The sequence below is a fragment of the Pygocentrus nattereri genome, chromosome 6 (genome assembly GCF_015220715.1).
Source record: "Pygocentrus nattereri isolate fPygNat1 chromosome 6, fPygNat1.pri, whole genome shotgun sequence".
NCBI lineage: Eukaryota > Metazoa > Chordata > Actinopteri > Characiformes > Serrasalmidae > Pygocentrus > Pygocentrus nattereri.
In genome coordinates, this window is record NC_051216.1 from 27,878,401 (window position 1) to 27,898,400 (window position 20,000).

General features: G+C 40.3%; 1 protein-coding gene across 3 annotated transcripts in view; it reads left to right on the forward strand.

Moving 5' to 3' along the window:
* Window positions 1–20,000, forward strand: part of myo16 (myosin XVI) — a 226,034-nt gene that overhangs the window by 10,844 nt on the left and 195,190 nt on the right. Inside the window, exon 1 of one of the 3 annotated variants that reach the window (XM_017704691.2) lies at window positions 14,134–14,348. The exons of 1 other annotated variant lie outside the window; for it this stretch is intronic. In XM_017704691.2, coding sequence (XP_017560180.1) covers window positions 14,327–14,348 — 22 coding nt within the window. In that variant the 5' untranslated portion in view covers window positions 14,134–14,326. Of the gene's footprint in view, window positions 1–14,133; window positions 14,349–14,427; window positions 14,543–20,000 lie in introns of those variants that run through there. One more of the 3 variants, XM_037539482.1, reaches the window with a different exon arrangement.

Here is a 20,000-nt window from a genome sequence, read left to right on the forward strand (position 1 = left end):
CTTTATGTTTACAGACATTTTGATTTGGACTGCATTGTAAGAATGTGGGGGCAAATTACGCTCTTAGTATATTGCAACCTTACTCCCCACACACAGTAGATGGTACTACTGGAAAATGCAGTTCACAAACATTTCAAGAAAGAAAAGTCAATATTCTAAGCATTCATGAAATATGTGGTTGCACTTAATTTTAAGGCCTGCTTCTTAACAAATACTAAAATATTAGCACATTTCTAAGCTTGTTTACAAATGATAGGTTTCTGTTTACTAGGACATTATTAATTGCATGCTATATGCCTCTAACATTGCCTGTAAATGTTATTACCCTTAAATTTCACAATGACCAAACATCCATGTGATGATTAAAAGAGGAGTTTACTTACAAATGTGCGAATGATAAGTATTTGGTCGCCCACAAACGAGCAAGATTTCTGGCTCTCACAGACCTGTAACTTCTTCTTTAAGAAGCTCTTCTGTCCTCCACTCATTACCTGTATTAATGGCACCTGTTTGACCTCATCTGTATAAAAGACACCTGTCCACAGCCTCAAACAGTCAGTCTCCAAACTCAACCATGGCCAAGACCAAAGAGCTGTCTTAGGACACCAGGAAGAAAATTGTATACCTGCACCAGGCTGGGAAGAGTAAATCTACAATAGGCAAGCAGGTTGGTGTGAATAAATCAACTGTGGGAGCAATTGTAAGAAAATACAAGACCATTGATAATCTCCCTCGATCTGGGGCCCCACGCAAGATCTCATCCTGTGGGGTCAACATGATCATGAGAACGGTGAACAAAAATCCCAGAAGTGCACGGAGGGACCTGATGAATGACCTGCAGAGAGCTGGAACTAACAAAGGCTACCATCAGTAACACACTACACTGAGAGGGACTCAAATCCTGCAGTGCCAGGCGTGTCCCCCTGCTTAAACCGGTACATGTCCAGGCCCATCTGAAGTTTGTCAGAGAGCATATGGATGATCCAGAAGAGGATTGGGAGAATATCATGTGGTCAGATGAAATCAAAATAGAACTTTTTGGTAAAAACTGAACTTGTCGTGTTTGGAGGGAGAAGAATGCTGAGTTGCATCCCAAGAACACCATACCTACTGTGAAGCATGGGGGTGGAAACATCAGGCTTTGGAGCTGTTTTTCTGCAAAGGGGACAGGATGACTGATCCGTGTTAAGGGAAGAATGAATGGGGCCATGTATCGTGAGATTTTAAGCCAAAACTTCCTTCCATTAGTGAGAGCATTGAAGATGGAACATGGCTGGGTCTTCCAGCATGACAATGATCCCAAACACACAGCTCGGGCAACGAAGGAGTGGCTCCGTAAAAAGCATTTCAAGGTCCTGGAGTGGCCTAGCCAGTCTCCAGACCTCAACCCCATAGAAAATTTGTGGAGGGAGTTGAAAGTCCATGTTGCCCAGCGACAGCCCCAAAACATCACTGCTCTAGAGGAGATCTGCAGGAGGAATGGGCCAAAATACCAGCTACAGTGTGTGCAAACCTGGTGAAGACTTACAGGAAACGTTTCACCTCTGTCATTGCCAACAAAGGTTATGTTACAAAGTATTGAGTTGAGCTTTTGTTATTGACCAAATACTTATATTACCATAATTTACAAATAAATTCTTTAAAAATCCCACAATGTGATTTGCTGATTTTTTTTTTTTCTCATTTTGTCTCTTAGTTGAAGTGCAGCTATGATGAAAATTACAGACCTCCCTCAACTTTCTAAGTAGAACTTAGAACTTGACTAAATACTTTTTTGCCCCACTGTATTTGCAAGACCATATACATGCACAGATCTGGCATAACATTATGACCACCTTCTTGTTCCTGAGCTCATTGTCCATTTTGGAGTAGGGTTGCAACGGTATGAGATTTTCACGGTATGGTAACCGTGCATTTTAATACCGTGGTATACCGTGGATCCGGTTACCGCTGCAACCCTAATGAGCCTGTGTGCGTGTCTGACCAACTACTGTTGTAAACGTCCGTTTTACTGCCAAGTTAATATAACCAGAGACTGCAGAAAGAGGGGACTATCTATTTTATACATGATCCTCACAATAGAGGCACGTCAGATTTTAAATATAAACTCATGCAAATTAATGGCGTCTTTCACGTTGAGTCCGACTCCGGAAAAATCCAAATTAGTCTGTGAGGACCTGAACATGGACACGCGCATCCACCACAGCACGCGCTTCATAGCCACGGGCATAACGTTACTTCCAGCACCTGCATGCTCATAGTTCGGATGACTCAGCACTTTTGCGGGCGCTTAACGCGTGGGCTGTGCACGAATACAAAGATGGGTTCTATAGTCGAAATTTCACGCATTTAGGGTCGGACTGAAATTATAAACGAGCACAGCGGGGTGGTGTTCTCGGAGATGGGAGAACAGGTTAGAGGTATTCCCTCCTTTAGCTGCCACTTTCCTGCCACATTGATTACAAATCGGATTCCATCCTCGCGTGCATTTGGCGGGTAACCGAAGTAGTCCCACACTGCTGACTTTAGTTTAGCCTTTTTTTTAGGGGGACGGAGATTTGTTAAGTCTGTGGCACTCTCTGCCATTCTCACTGCTGTGTGCTTGTGTGACTGAAACGGAGCGGAGCTGCGCATGCGCGGGTGAGTTTCTGAGCTGGGTTGTGTTTTACCGGTAATGAGCAAATGCCCACGGTATGATAACCGTGCATTTTAATACCGTGGTATACCGTGGAACCGGTTACCGCTGCAACCCTATTTTGGAGTAGAGTTTTTAAACACTGTGTTCGCTCACTGTCCACTCTATTAGACACACCTGCATTGTTAGTCCACCCTGTAGGTGTAAAGCCAGAGACAATAGCTCATCTCTTGCTGTACAGTATGAGGTAATCATCCTCTGGCCCTTTGTTAGTGGTCACAGGACGCTGTTGACTTAATATTTTTCATTGGTGGGCTATTCTCAGTCCAGTAGTGATACTGAGATGTTTAAAAACTCCTAATAGCAGCAACACACCACCTCCAACGTCAGTGTTACTGCAGTGCTGAGAAGGATCCATCACCCAAATAGTACCTGCTCTGAGGGTCCATGGGCTCCTGACCACTGAAGAACAGAGTAAAAGAGTATGCAGAGTAATAAAGTATGCAGAGAAACAGATGGACTACAGTCTGTCATTGTAGAACTACAAAGCGCACCTATATAGGAAGTGGAGTAGATAAAATGGACAGTGAGCATAGAAACAAGGACATAATGTTATGCCTGATCGGTGTAATTATTCAATGATATAACTACTGCCTCATCCTTATTAAGTGCTTGCATGTTATATTTTCAGCTAATTAACTGTTAAACATTGACATTGGCTCTAAGACTTATAACACATACTTAAAATAATACAATAAAATACTATAATTTAAGAAAACATTGTAAATTGTATTGTAACTTGTACTGTAAATTGTATTGTAACTACTGGGAAAAAAAGTGTCTGCAGTTTATGAAATGGGACCATTTACTGCTTGGTCTGTGTGAGCTCAGATCATTATTACCTTTTCATATTACCTGCTTAAGATGTCACATTTCAAGTATGCCTGTGACAAAGATTATAATTAACATTTAACTCATTACTTAAGAGATAATAACTAATTTCCAGAAGACCTTGTTAACGCACAAGTACATGTATAACACAACTCTAATCTTCCTTGCAAATGATATGCTTCTACGTACTAAGGCATTAACAAATCTTTTCAAGGCTTTTGTCCTTTGTTTTTGTTTAGCTGGGCTCTTTCCAGTCTCAGGCACTCACACACACAGATGCACTCACAGACCCTCAGCCTTTAGCTCTGGATGATCTGCTTGCTATTTTCGGGCTGATGAGTAGAGTAGCTTGGCTTACTGTATTTCCTATTGGGTTCCTGTTGCATAGTTCAACACACAGCTCTCTCTTACATCTGTTATGTCTGCTGTGCTGGCTCATGAACGGTGAGTTATATCAGCAGTTGCTGCACATTTGGTGATTTCCTCTCAGCATTGCTTGTTGACACTATATTAACAGCATATATATATGAAAGATCTCCATGTTGTGAGTAAACGCTGACATCTGCATTCTCTGTTTGTCTACGTTTCCCTTCCATACAACAATTGCAGACGTTGTGAAACTGTTTAGTGGAGGTGCGGAACCCATAGATAATCTTCAGAAGTGGTGGCTGAGAGGGTGAGAACAGAGAGGATAACTGCTGGTTGTCTCAAAGTCTGCAGAACCCGTTGGTGATATATGATAGGTAGCCTTACACACTGTGTTGCTCTTTACTGTGCTATAATTAACTGTGGAAGGGTCAGTGTCTGGGCCTGTCCTGTCCTGCGATGTAGGGGGAATGGGATGACTGAAGTATTGGTATGTTAGAGTGGGTTTCATGCAATGTACTAAGATGTTACAATGACAAATTTGAAAGAAATGTGCTTGGACAGCATTTTATTCATTGTTATATTTGGTTACAGGTTGTGGGTGGTATTCAGAGCAGTTTCATTTTGTCTTTTGTTCTTTGGAAAGAATTCCTAGAAAGAATTTTAGATTTAGTAGGTTTTAGATTTAGACTCCAAAATGTTCTAGGGAACTACACATATCCTAGACTAAGCACAATGTTTGTAGTGTTATGAAATGTGAAGCGTTATATAAAGAGTAATATGCATTGATTTGTTGGGCCTCTGTGGGTGTGGGTGAGGATCAGGAGCAGCTGGCTGGTTTCTGAGGTTTTATAATGGAATGCGACTATGAGCAGGTGCACCAAATAGGATGGCACAGATTTCAGATGTCATAGAGGTCAGGCTGACCAATGAGCTGGGATGTACACACACACACACACACACACACACACACACACACACACACACACACACACACACACACACACACACACAAAATCTTGGTACTGTGAACTGTGGGGCCAATACATAGACTTTCATTCATTTCATGGAAAACAAACCTTAACCAAAGCTACTGCTGTGTGTGTATGTGAACCAAGTTTATGCTGCATTGTTGGGACCCAACCTGTTCATACACATGTTGTAGGGACCTTTCTTTCTTGTGGGGACTAGCTTGTAAGTAAGGTCCCCACAATATGCCATAAACCTGATCCTCTCTCTCTCGCATTCTCTCTCTCGCATTCTCTCTCTCTCTCTCGCATGCTCTTTCTGTCTCTTGCATTTTCTTTCTCTCTCTCTCTCTCTCTCTCTCTCTCTCGCATGCTCTTTCTGTCTCTTGCATTTTCTTTCTCTCTCTCTCTCTCTCACTCTCGCATGCTCTTTCTCTCTGACTCTCTCTCTCTCGCATGCTCTCTCTCTCTCTCTCTCTCTCTCTCTCTCTCTCTCGCATTCTCTCGCATTCTCTGTCTGTCTCTCTCTCTCTCTCTACACTCTCTACCCCCTCTTTCTTTCCCTGTCGTTTTTAGATATCAGTATCAATAATTTCTCATGACTGTACACATTTCATTAACACTATCTTCATGCTGCACTGACTGCACACTCCCATTAGCTTTCTCTAAATCTCATCAGTCAGTAGTGAGCATCAGGCTAATTGGTGGGCTTCGATAACTGGTGATCATGAAAGCCTCACCCTGCTGTGGATCAGCTAATATACGCATGGCGCCTGCCTGGTGGAACATGTTTACTGAAACATTCTGCTGAAAGAGGTGGGTTTTGATCCAGGCAGGGAGCCAAGGCTACATTTCAGAAACACAGAGATAAAAGATTATAGCGTAGTCAGATTTTTTTTTTCTTTCTGGAAGAGTTCACTGATTTCAAGCTGGGATTAAAAGAAATCAGTTCGTTTCAGTCCATTTAGTCAGATAATCACACGGTGCACACTCAGGTCCTCAGCAGTTTTCCTGAGCAATGCAATGGAATAGATGATTAAATGAGAGAGAGAGACAGACAGAGAGAGAGACAGAGAGAGAGGGTTAGAGGGAGAGAATGTGGGTGAAAGTGTTTGATGAAATGAGCAGCAGACAGAATTCATAATCAGAAAGAAACTGAAATGGAGGGGAAAACCGTTGCTCTCGTAAAGCATGCACGGGGTGTGTGCTTGTGTGTGCTTGTGTGTGTGTGGTTTAAGGAGAGATAAGGGGCTTCTGGGTGTCTGTGCTGTCGGTTAATGCATGTTTATTCTGTGCTATGTTTTGTCCTCGTCTGTTCGTCTCCACACATGCTAAGCAGTGTTTCATGCGAGTACAGATGGTGAGTAGGAAGAGGCAGATATGACTGGCACTTACGAGGCAGACATAATCGTGCATTTTGTCTATTCCTGTATTCCTCTCACTCACACTCTTTCTTTCTCTCTTTCTTTATCTCTTGATCATTCTCATGGTCTATCTCTTTCTCTCCTCTGTTTCTCTCCTGTTTTCTGTCTCTGTTCTCCATTTTCTTTCCTGTTGCTTCCTCTCAATCACTCTGTCTTGTTTTCTCTTTTATTTTTTTCTTTCCCTTGTGTCTCTCTTCTTCCGTCTGTCTTCACTCACTGTTTCTCTCACATATGCTTGCTCTCTTTACCTCTCAATCAATTTCAATTTATGGTGCTTTAGACCATGTTTTGTTTAACAGTAAAGCTTTATTTGTATTGTCAAGGCATAGGTTATAGAGTTTGATATGGAAAAATCAACTGTTAAAAGTCAGCAAAACTGTTCGTTAGTCAGTGAAAACGATCACATAAAGATAAATCACTAGTATGCGTGAAACATTGAACTTTCCAAAATTGTAGTATTGCTGTTGTTAAAATAAATAAATAACCTACACATACATGTGTCTGTCTCTCTCTCTCTCATACTGATTAGGTAGATTGTGTGACTGACATACTGTACAGCACTCTGGCAGTCCTGCATTAGCATAGCCCTGCCTGTGGTCTCTGTGGGAACTGGAGCATGACTGGTGTCTGTCAAGTACTGCCTCTCGACATTATCCCCATGCTCTCTCTCATGAGCAAAGTACTGAAGGATGCAGTTGTTGCTAGGAGAGGAGAGTCCATCTCCACCTCTTTGAATTCTTCCCTTTAAATATCATAGCTACAGCCTCTGTTGCTGTATTCTAGTGTCGTTTCTTCATTCCGGTTAATTGTAGTTTTTTTTTTTTTGGTTTTTTTTTTTTAAGGATTGTTCACTGATTTTTCTCTGATGGGAGGATTTCATCCCAGCCTGTTTATAAATGTAGGCAATGGATTCTTCACACCACCTCCAAGAACATTTGGCTTCAGGTCTGCATTGTGCTTGCAGAATCTTTTTATTTGTGGTACAAAGCGTGGAAATTCTTATTTGTTCAGTCTGCCCAGTTCCACACAGAGTAAAAATTAAATGGAGTCAAAAATGTAAAACAACCCAATTAATGCAAGTAACAACAAGAAAATAAAAATAGAAAGAACAGTGTGCTATAGACAATAGATGGGACAGTTTACAATGCAGTACAGTATAATCTCAAAGTAGCAGTTAACTGGGTTGGAAATGGATGAGTGTGTAGCAGCTGAAATTGTGACTGTAGGCTACTACTGTTTTTAATGCATATGCATACAGCGACCTTTAGCAGTTTGTGCCGCAAATGTTTGATTTATCTGAGCTTTGATGTTTCATAAATTATTCCTTATGCAGACGTAAGCTTGCTTTGAGATGAGGGAAGATAAATGTATTTTATTGTGATGTTAGACAGCTGTATGTTGACGCTGTTCAGTGCTGTTTTATGACCAGCCAAAAATAAAAGACAAAAGGAAAAATCAAGGCATGTTAAATGCAGGCCAGAGATCAATGCATCCTCATGGGATGTCACTATAAGAATTTAGTGATTCTTCAATATCGACACTGGTGTTTGGTCCCAGCCCAATATTGTGCACATTTACTTGTACTCAGGAAAATGCACCAATACCAACGTCCAGAATCACCAGATACCATATGATGTAAGACTAGTGTACACCCCTATACTAATGCACAAATAGCTCAAGCTGGCAGTATACAATTGGTTACTTTAATCATCCTGCCCTGGAATATTCCTGCCAGGCATGCTGTGTGCAAGTTTGGCCCATTTTTACACACCTAAGCACAATTACATCCACTTCCCAAATATGGGTGGAGACACGTAAGCTTGTAAAATAGAGGCAAAAGTCAACACAAGGCTATTCCAATGTGAAGTGGGAGTCAAGAAATCCTGAAAGAGACAGACAAGGAGCATTGGATCAAAAATATGAAATGTACTGTACTTACAGTTGTACATAAGTGCTTTTCTGATGTGCAGCAAAACCTGCTCTTCTTCATTGCCACGCTACGTGTCCAAGGTAGCTTATAGTTAGCTAATACACTTCATTTAAAATCATCCAGATTTTAACGATTTAACTGTTAAGGTACATTGCACTCTTTTACACTAACTGCTTAATTGTAAGGTTACTCATAATGGTATTGGGACTGGCAAGTACTTAAACATATACTTATATTCAATCTGAAAAGATACTGATGCATCACTAAGATATTAAAGCATAAACGACCACCAGACACGCAAAGATGCATGTGATGAAATGATTGACGCTGTCCAAACTAGCATTAGCCAGAGCCCTTAAGAGGGTGCTATATAGCGAGAGTGGTTGATTTTGGGCCAGAATGTGGAGTGTGTTCAGATCTGATTAGAGCGCTGTCCCACAGTGAGATGACTGTGAACCATTGGCATGGCTTTATCCAGGCTGGCATGAGAAAGCGTGATATTAGCACGTTAATAACTAACCAAAGGCTGTCCAGTCAATCTGCTTAACTGATTCATCCCGTCATTACAGTCCCAGTGGGAGTCGCTGATCATGGTTAAGTAATCCTCACTGGACTGGGCTTGCCAGACATCTGATTGATGGCTTTAGTATGTCATGAGAGAGATTGTCGTAAACCAGTGCTATGGAGGTTTGTGGGAACTGGTGTGTATTTGGGTTTTTGCTTCATTTCTGCGTCATTTGAGGTGAACAGTTGCATTAGCGTTGAAGCTGTTATTCAGCATTAACAATTATATCCTCAAAAAAAAAAAGCAGATATTTCCATTAGAGTCTTCATTAACAGTAATAAAGTGGAGTGAGTAAATGACTTGGCCTGAAGAGGGCAGCAGTTCACTTACTGTCATTCCTATGTAAGCTCTGAACAGTTAGTGAAAGAAAAAGGACATTTAAGACAAAGTTAAAAAGAAATGAAGTCTTATTAAGTAGTTGCATAAGACATTACAAGTATGTTTTAGTTTTCCACAAAAACATGCTAGTTTAGATTTGATGGACATTGCACAATATTTTGCTGATGCTGGGCTTTTGTGCTGCCATATCTGCTTTTAAGGTGTTACATTTCTCTGTAATGCAATTTGTAATGTAGTCCCAAATTTCTACATTTTGTAAATGTTCATGTATGCTATCTGCATTGGAAGATGTGTATGAAAAAAAATCTCGCATGTGGGCCTTCAAATCCCATATCGATGAATCCCAAGGTAGTAGGTTAACTTGGTCACTTAAAACTTGCATAAAATCATGCAAAGAACATCGCTGTTGAGCAGAGAAAGCAAATCATCGTACATAATTGCTTTATATACGTAATGTCTATTACTCCAATGAGCACCAACACTAATAGTGCTGCTTTTTCTGCTTTTTTTATTAATGCTTTACTTTCTTCATATTTATGTAGATTTCTTTTTCTAAGTCATGATTTCTGCTTATGCTTCACATGATGCTGTTCATCATAAATATCACGCTACTATATGCATGTGCACAAGGACTAAGCATAGCTTGCATATCTAAAGCTGAATTAAGAGTAGTTGTTAACTGTCTGTGAAACCTAATTCGCTGCTGTTCCTTTCTTTTTTTTTTTTTTAAGGTATTGTGAAACGGAAAGTTCGTCATCAACCCTGCCTCTGTTGAACTTGCTTTGTGTAACAGGCTCCAGGTCCATATCATCTTATTTATATTGTTGTTGACCCTAGTGGTATTTGTGTGTATTGATATTGTAAGTCCTGCTGGGAATACCGGGAGGGTGTTTCCAAACATTGTGCTCTCTGGTCATACATGGCTCTCTCTGGTCATATTTCCATGCAGATCTGGGAGGCCATGTTGAAGGTTCATAAATCATTCACTTTGCTGTGTTCCAGCTTCTGCTCTACTTTTTCTGTTATTTGATGTCTTTTTGAGGGGAGCTGTATGTTGGTTGAGAGGAGCATATGACCTACTTTTTGTCTGAGATGCTAACATGTTAGAGGCTATATACTGCTTTCTCAATTTTGGAGCATTTTATTTATTTATTTTAAGCCCTCTATAGCTTGTTGCAGCTCATACACTCCAATATACTGCAGGCTAGAAGAGGCTATCACAGGGACCAGAGGAGAGCGGTTACCATACAGGTTTTCTTCCATTTGGTTCCTTTTTTTAATCTAGTGTCAGCAGAGAGATCTAATGAGAATTAAATGTGTTCAAGCTAATTTATTCTGGCTGTATTATGAGCTACAAATAAAGAATATTGTGAGCTTCAGGTGTATTGCAGAGGTTAGAGTGTCCATTGTAATAATGAGTGCAGTAACAATTTGATATGTTGTAGTTATGAATGTATTAGGAACTGGAAGGTGCACTGTGTACCCTGAGGCTGCGCCATCAGCACGCTTCTCTCTTTTTGCAGTCACGAGCAACTTGTGGTATGGAGGCAAGCTCCCCAGCTTCTCTTCATTTAAAGTGACAGTGAGAAAAGGCATGCTGTGAGGGAATGTGTGAGAGAAGTAGTGCACACTTTTATGCGTAGCAGATTTGTAGAGGAATATCTTTTTTTAAATGCCTCCTCAGTGATTCAGGTACAGGGTGCATGTGTAGTGGATTCATTCTTTCTGTGCTTTGTCTTGCCTTCCCAAAGGGCTTGTTTTAACTTATGACCTTAGAGAAATCTTTCAAGTCCTAGTGGCAGCAGATTTATTTCTTTTGTTGTTGTTCTCTTTGTTATTCACCTCAGGACATCTTTGATGATGCACTCTAAGCTCTAAAGTCTTCTGTCTAGCATATCCCAGAAAGCATACATGTACCCCCCCCTCTGTTGTTCACTCTGCTGTCTTTGTACTCACTACTATTATTTACTGCCCTTGCAATTTACAGCCCTCTTTTCTATAGACAGGTTTTTGACTTGACAACAGCAGTGTACTACACCTTTCCCTGATTAAAGTGTTAACTGAGAGCTCTCTGAAGCAATCGATTCCATATAAGATGTCATTGTGTAAACAGGCTGATTAAAAACTGATGACAAATGATGAGGCCTGGAGGAGCAGCCAGACAATGTCCTCCAGAGACAGCACTAACAATTGCAGTGAGGTGGGAAAAAATGGTGTTTTTTATTTTTTTATTTTTACATTGCAATGAAGAACAGTGAAGGGAGGAGGTTCCCTAGCTTGTGCCTCGCAAATGTATTACAGAAACATTGATCCAAGTTAGAAATTGTAGCTCACTCAGTTGTGGTCAGAATATGTATATTATTTGTATCGGACCATAGAGTTCTAAAGTCCATAGAGTTCATCATGCCCATATTAGGAAAACTGTTTTCTATATAAGGTAAAATGAATACGTTTTACTGTGGTTAACAAAAAAATCCAATACAATTCAAATCATTAGCTGTCAGAAATGTAAACAATGCTACATAAATGCTTCAAGTGAGCTAAGACTCTTGTGCATTGACATGCTGTTGCATTAAAGGAAGTCTACTATTAAACTTCCTCATCATTATACGCCAACATCACCTACTCAAACTCAAACTATAGCCTCAAACTGCCAAAGCCATGTAACTGTCACGCTGAACAAAGCTTGTTGGTTTTCGTGGCATATTTTGGTAAAGTTGCCAGTCATGTAATGTCAGTTCAGTGCTCACCAGTGTTTGCTTGCATATAGCAATTTTCATATATCATCTCTTTAACAACCTCGTAATTCAGAAAACTGAGAGATATTTGTATGAAAAACATATATGCAGTAATCACCTTTGTTTACTACATGATTGTAGCTTAGCGTATTTAGCGATTTCCTAATATGGTCAAGGTGCTGACTACAGAAGGGCAGTGGTGTTACAATATTTGTTTAAAGTCTCTACATAATGTTGAATTTTAGTTTAAATTGATACACTTTGTTACCAAGCATGACTATATTGTAGCGAATCAAAGCTAGGCAGTTTGGTAAGGACTACATTGAATTTGTCACTATTTGAATGTTAGGACAGATCAGAGGTAGTTTTCATGTAATCATACTATGTGTGACCTGTCCTTTGAATACAAAATAAGTCATTTGAAATAAATGACACTGTTTAGTTATGTTGATACAAAATGAATTATGCTCTTAAATTTCTTATAAGGTTAAATGGGATTTTCTTTTATAATCTTTCTCCAACTTTGCAGTATGGTTGCGGGCAGAGCACACATTCTCCAAACATAGGTAGTGCAATAACATTCTCTGGATATAAGAGCAGATGGTGTAATGATGCAGCAACCTAGCCTAGAACCCTCATGGCATATAAACACAGCTAGACATCAGGGGTTCCTATCAGCAAAATGGCACTAAATGGCGACACAGTGTCTGCATGAACCACAGTTTGTTGTTATTGACATGGATGGTGGATGATGGTGAGATCGTCCTCTATACAGACTGAAAGGAGGAGGAGGTGTATGTGTAATGACTGACCTAGCTCAAGAAGAATGGGGGAAGGGGCTAGGTAGTTAAAAGCAGTGACAGAGAAGAGGAAGGTGGTGGGGGCAGGTGAGTATTTAAATACTTGGGGGTTTTGCTCTGTATGAAGATGTCAGAACCTTCCAAGGTCAGTGTGGAGATTATCAGAGAGAGCATGGTAATGAGACAGACTATTCCCATTAACTATTCATTACAGAAGACCAGAGAAATGGAGGGGGTAAGAGGGGGTCTGAACCTGTGCACCCAGACATTGCTCAAGGGGGATGTATTTGTGAGTGACTGTGTGTGTGTTTGATTTTGGAGCATATGGTTAAAGGCTGGTGAACAAGGTTGAACTGGGGTTAGACACTTTTACACGTTCACACTGAGCCAAAGCAGTGGGCACATGTGGCGAAATCAAATGTTATGTTCTCACTAGGTGCTTATAATTAAATCTGTCAAAAGTGCTCTTTACTATACCATAGAACGAGGCTCTTCAGCTCCAGGCCTGGAGGGTCACTGTCCAGAACATTTTGCTGATTTGCCTGCTCAAACACGTCAGCTAATCTCGGCAATTAACAAATGATTTGAAATCAGGCGTGTATCAGCAGCTAATCAATCAAACGTGGCTTTACCTCTAGGGCTGGAATTGAAGATCCCTGCTGTAGATGAAGTACTTGTGGTTCTCTGAAGATCCTTTCAGTGGATGGTTTAAAGAAAGTGAGATGTATGAGTTTGTGTGTTGGTTAAGGCATGATGCAGTATGTCTCCAGGATCCAATGTCCTCAACAGAGAACATTAATCATCTTTGGCAAGGAGTTCAGTTTTTTTTTTTTTTTTGTATACTTTGAACTTTAGTGCTGTGTTTTTGTTGTTTATTTATTTATTTTTTATTGTGGGCACATTTAGTCTGTTGTGATTAAAACTTGTTTTTTTGGCCATCTTCCACCAGAGATTTTCAATGGATGAAATTTCAGTGCTTCCCTGTTCTATATCAATTATATATTTTTCATACATCCCATCCATTCTAATTTACATTATAAGGATTTTAAAAGGTTCTTTATACTTGCACAACTTATCCAATTGATTTTACAAACAATCATCGACTAAAAGCTTCTTTAGTGACGTTGCTTCAAGTGCTCTTCTGCCACTTATTTTAGTGTATATTAATATTAATATATTTTGAACACATAAAGCTTATGGGAAGCATGGAGAAAAAGAGAAGGGGGTTGGAATGACATAAGGATGGATGAGTGCAAGCAGCAGGCAAACATAGCTTTAGGGATACAATGTGTGTGTGTGTGTGTGTGTGTGTGTGTGTGTGTGTGGGAGGGAGGGAGGAATGCCGCTGGTGAGCAGATGAGAAAGTGTAACACTCCCTCTGCACACGTCGGGGGGTTTGGCTCTCTGTTAAAGGTGAGAGAACACTTGTATCTTACTAATTGTGCCAGGCTGCAGTTTTTAAAATGTCTTCATTTGTTTTTGAAGGTGGCTGTGTTACACACGTTCACACCATCCAGTGAAGGAAGGGGAGAGGAGAGGGTATGTGTGTGCATGCTGGAGGTGAGGGGTGGAACAGAGCTAGCAGAAGGGTTTCACTCACACTGCCACGGGGCGGCTGACCCGAACCACGCTGCTCTGGGTTCCCATGGCAACGGCAAACGGATGAATGAATGACATCATGGCGACTGGGAGGTGAGAGAGTGTGAAATTGATTTGGCGGTGTGGAGCGGAGGCGTACGCAGACATACGTTTTTCTCCGTCACTCGTGCTCTCGCGCTCTCGCTCGCACCGCTCGCTCTTTCTCTCCCCTCTCTCTCTCTCTCTCTCTCTCTCTCTCTCTCTCTCTCTCTCTCTCACACACACACCATTCAAGGACGACATCTCTGGTATGGCTTGTTCTTTTTTCTTGCGTTGAATTATTAGCTGGAAATGTTATTTTTTGCAGGTGAAAGATGTGGTTTGTGTTAAAAGCTTATTGTCCACATTCCGAAGAAGTGAGCATGCGAGATAGAAGGGGAGTCAGTGAGTGAGAGAGGCAGAGGGAACGACAGAGCGTGCGTGTGCCATGTATGGGTGCGCGGCTGCCAGTGCAAGGCAGTTGTGCAGTGCACTTAATTCCGCTCTGAACATACAGTATATAAAGCGTGGGGCTTGTGTGTGCTGTGAAATGCGTGGGTAAAATCAGCACCAGCGTTTCAGCTGCTAACATGCGTGAAAATGTCCATTCATTCTGCTATTTACTCTTCCCTTCTCTCATCAACCTCAACACGTTAGCAGCCTGTCCAGGGTCACTGACAAATGCACGCCTGCCTTTCAGAGATTTTATTTGTTTTTTTTTCTTGTTATCTGCTGGACTATGACCAAGTGAAACCTCCTCTTGGTGGCGGTCACATGGCTGCTTTTGTGCATGAGTGAGATTGCATGGTGTGCTCACTCATTTTCATGAATGTTGTAAATTCTGTCATTGGATAAACAATGCCTCTGCATATGTAGAATGCATTGCCCTAATGAGAAGCCAGTGACTTAGTACATATCCTTCATTAATGTACACATGGGAAGCTCTGTCAATGTCATGTATGGCCACAGGAGGTGTGCTCAAGTGTGCCATATGAGGTGGGTGTATAGGTGCCTTCTCCTTCAGAGGACTGTTCAATGCTAAATCACTGAGAAGCATTTACATAGTTTTCTTTTAGTTGCTGTTCTGATGTTGATGCACCTTAGATGGTTCGCACAAGATTGATGATGAGGTGACCTAGTGACCTTTCCAAGAGCGAGGCTCAGAGAGGGTGAAAGGTCATAGTTAAGCCAGTCGAAACATCTGATCTGCTCATTAGAGCTAGGTATTGACAGCAACTTTACAGTATATGTGTATCATAATGCATGCTTCACAAAACGGAACAGCACACCGCATATACAAAAACTACCCAAATGTCAGTTTGGAGCAGCTACCCCTCACTATTAACGTATTTGAGCTGTTTGGCACGTAACCTTGTAAACATGTCTCATATTTGAGTGCAATATCATTTATACCTGTCCTGATGTAAATGTGGTTTCAGAAATATTGATACAGCAGATTGATTTGCCTAAAAACCAGTCTTTACAATATATTGCTTTTTTAATTTTTAAGTGAGCTCCACAGGCTTTTGAGTTAGGGCTGCAACGGTTGACAAGTTATAATTAGATTTAATACACTGTGTTGCTATTAATGTTAATGCTTCCCTTTTCATTTTATAAGAGCATTCAACATTATAAAAGTACACTATTTTATAAAAATGAGTGAGACTCCAGCTTATATTTACTGATGAGAAGGATGCCAACTTGGTACATTAGAAAGGACATTTGGGAGGGAGCAACAACTGTCATTGTGGGCTTGCTTGTTTCATTTTTATAATACTTAATGCAATATAATCAGTTAAGAAATGTGGTCCATTCTGTTGAAAAATTGCCTGAAGATATTGAATTGAGAGGCATGTATTGATCGTTACAATATGGTGGATTGTATTATTATGCTTCTGTTATGTGTGTATTCCTATGGATGTATCTGGTTTGTACATTTGTCTAAATCTGAGAGATTACGGCTCTGATGATACCAGACTTTCCTGCTGAATCTCTGCGTATGAGCACTGGAGATATCAGTGATTCCACTTCAGTGTAATCAATTATTCATTCTCTTCATTATGCATGTGGGCTCATTTAGCTGCTTCATTTGAATCTATATAGTTTGTCTCCAAAGACAGTGGAGCCTGGAAATATTCAGCACACTGCAGCCTTCTTATGCACACTCTGAGCTAGAGTGTGACACTCCTGTAGGCACCGAGCTGAAATCACCAGTGTGCATTGATACCAGACTGATGCATTGTGGAGTGTACTACTTGATTACGGTCTCATTTCTTGGATTTCTAAGGATGTTTGAAAGCTGAGGCAGAAAATTGTGTATATGGTGTAATGAGATTTTGTGCTATGCTCTGTAGCAGAATGGCAGAACTAATACTGGTCCTAAATGTGGTTGTACATAGAAAAGCACAAGAGTTCAGAATTGTGGTCTTAATGGAGTGAGACTGCCCCCTTCAGTATGAAGAGGGAAATTGCATTTTTTGCATTTCTCCTTCCTGTGTCCTCCTTCAACCTCCCACCCCCCTACCCGCCTGTTCCATTACAGTGTAAAATATTTTACCAAAAGAGGGGGTTGCTTAGCGACATCATGATTTTGTTTACACCACAGAGACGATGAGCGTGTATGTGTGTGTGTGTGTGGTATTCGGATCATCTGGTGTGCATGGCTGTGGTCAAATCCCTCTTCCTTCTTTCTGTCTCTGGGGAGAAATGCACCAGCATCACATGGCACTGGGAGAGCAAGAGAGTCTCTGTAGACTCTTGTGAAGTACAGTAACACAGTTTTGTGTGAGTGTCCTAGCTTGTATGTGGAGGGAGTTAAGCAGTGTTTGGGTGGCTCTGCAACTTTGGGCTGTAATGTACATCTGGACAGCACACTTGGCTGTGCTCCTGGAATTAGCATTAAGTAATTTAGAATCCTGTTTAAAATCTGTGTAGGATCATCTCTCTCTCTCTCTCTCTCTCTCTCTCTCTCTCTCTCTCTCTCTCTCTCTCTCTCTCTCTCTCTCTCTCTCTGCCCAGTTCTCATGAGTAGCTTGCTTTTCAAACAGCTGAGAGTCAGGTTCAAGATTGGGAGCAGCTGTGTAAATGACTATGTTCATACAGTAACTGGTATTGTATAAGAGACAGAATAAGTAGGACTGTAATGGTGCTCACCCTGGGATAGAGACAAGATGGGGAAGGTAAGCTGAATACACTGGCTTATTTGTGATTGTGCTACACTACTGGTTATTATTCATTCCAAGAGAGGAGTGAGTGTAATGAACATTGCATTGTGTTAACGCATATAACGAATAAGGATTCTAAATGTAAGCCTTTTTTTTTTCTTTTCTCTTTCGATATCTATCTAGCTTTCTCCCACTTACCCTCTGGCTATGGCAGTTAATGGGCCATATTAATCACTGATCTTTCAGTGCGAGTTGTCCTGCGGCATGCCTTTGCATGTTGGTTTGAATGTAAATCCAGGAGAAAGAGTTGGATGTCTTGATTCACTCTGTAAAGGCAAAGTAAGAGATCAACAGAAACAGCTACAAAACACTATTTACAGTATAGTCTGAAATCCTCCATTTACAGTGTAATCCAACTGAACATGTTGATCAGTCATAAATTTTAATTTAATGACCACAGTGCCTCAAATTATAATATACATATATCCTGCATGTACTACTAGTCTTTGGCCTCTGAACACCAGAAGTGAGCAGGCATTTGACTCCCCACTTTTCAAAGTTTTGGGGTGATGCTTCATCATTTGTTAATTTAGCTGTGCCTCTTTATTTTGAGGGGAAAAGATCATTATCAGACAAACATTTAAACTCAGTGGCAGAACTAATTCAGTTCTTTTTCAGCTTTGGGATGGGATAGTGCCCAAAAACCAAAACCAGTGCAATACATCATGTTCAGTGAGAAGAGTGATGTAACTCTGTTAGTGATGTGGTCATAGTTTGACACTGTCACTACAAGTTACTTGTCAGTCAGTCAGTCTGTCAGGTCAGCTGCTGTTCAACTAGCACAAGCTGTGTGTGTGTGTGTGGTTGTGTTTTTTCTTTTTTGGGAAAGGAATCAGTTAATTTAATCCCACCACTTGTGGAAGAGTGGTACCACCCATGTACCCATACATCAGAGTTATTCGATTCTGGTCCCATAGAGTCCAGCTCAGGCTTTGAATCAGGTCATCCCCCCATGACTGGTTTTAAAGAACCTTCCTTTACATACTAGTGCAGTTCAGCACCATTTGACTGTTGCTGATTATTTCATCACCGCTATCAGTTTTGGAGGTAAACTTTACATTGCTAAATATGTCTGCCTCATGTACCAGCTCAGGCACTTCAACAAATGCACATTTTGCAAATGGCAAGTAGATTTATTATAAAGACCACATATTTTGAGCATATTTAAATCAGGCCATTGCTTTAGGTAAATTTTAATGCTGCATTAGCATTCCCTAATGATTCTCTGACGTATTCTCTGTGTGTGTAGTGATATTACCACATATCATCAATCTCATCGGTGAGTCACTAGTAAGAAGTAATGTAACAGGTTTGCTTTTTCCCTCCGTTATCATTGGCATAGTGGTTTACTTTTGTTGGTGTATTTAGATAAGCCGTGCCAGCAGCACTCTTCTTTTTCCTTACTTCATATAATTCATCTTTACTCTTTCTAATTCTCATTCTGTCTGCAGCCCTCTAACATGCTCAAAACCAAAGCTCTCACATACTGTGTATACACATATGTATATGTGATGCCTGTGTAAACACAAGTTTTCCAGGTTTTTTTTAATAACCAGTCACATTAAAAATCCTTGTTGTTGATGAAACACAATGACAAATCAATTTAGATTTGACCTATAAATACAAAATATATACAACCAAGAGCATAAATTGTTCTTGTGGCGTTGGTTAATGAAAATGCAAACAACTGTAAAAGATGACCAATAAGAGCTTTTTTGACAAAAATACTCTGTTGTATTGCATGTGTACTGAAATTTGACAGACAAGTGATGAGTCAGAATATTAAAGTGAAGCAATGAATGGATTCCAAAAGAGTCATTTGCACACAGAATGTTGCTAGAGGCTGAGTATTCTCCTTTAACTCTGAGTGTGGTGTTTGTGGAGTTGTTTTTTATTTATTTATTTTTTAAGAATAATTAATCAAGCATAAAGAAGTCTATGCCAAAATGCCAGAACACTTTGATCATCCAGCAAACACAGTTGTGATTATACTTGAAAAGACTAAATCAGTGAGATTATGCATAACATGGATAATAAGAAATTAAAGATACAGAATTTAGTCTGCAGTCATTATAGGCATAATAATTACTAAACCATATATGCATAAAAAGGGGTGCACATTTGGTCTAACGAGGGGGGGCACCAACATAATGGTTATGGCATAAGTCCACAAGCAATCATACTACAGTAAATAAGTGTTATACAATTCTAGAGCAGGTTATTGTTTCATTCTTTTTGTAATTGCTGGCTATCATCAAGCTAAACAACAATATATTTTGAGTTTAAATCATTTTAATGTGTAATTGGCAGCTGTATAATGATGACTGCCCTTGTGGAAAACAACTATGTACTTTTTTGTTGTTGTGTGTGGGTTTTTTTTTTTAATTTTATTTAAATAAAAAAAAAAGTTGAGATGACCCGTCCCTTCCCCTGTCCCACCGCAAATATGCACGAGTGGGCATAATTATCACATCATATACACATAATAATCGGGCAAGAAAGA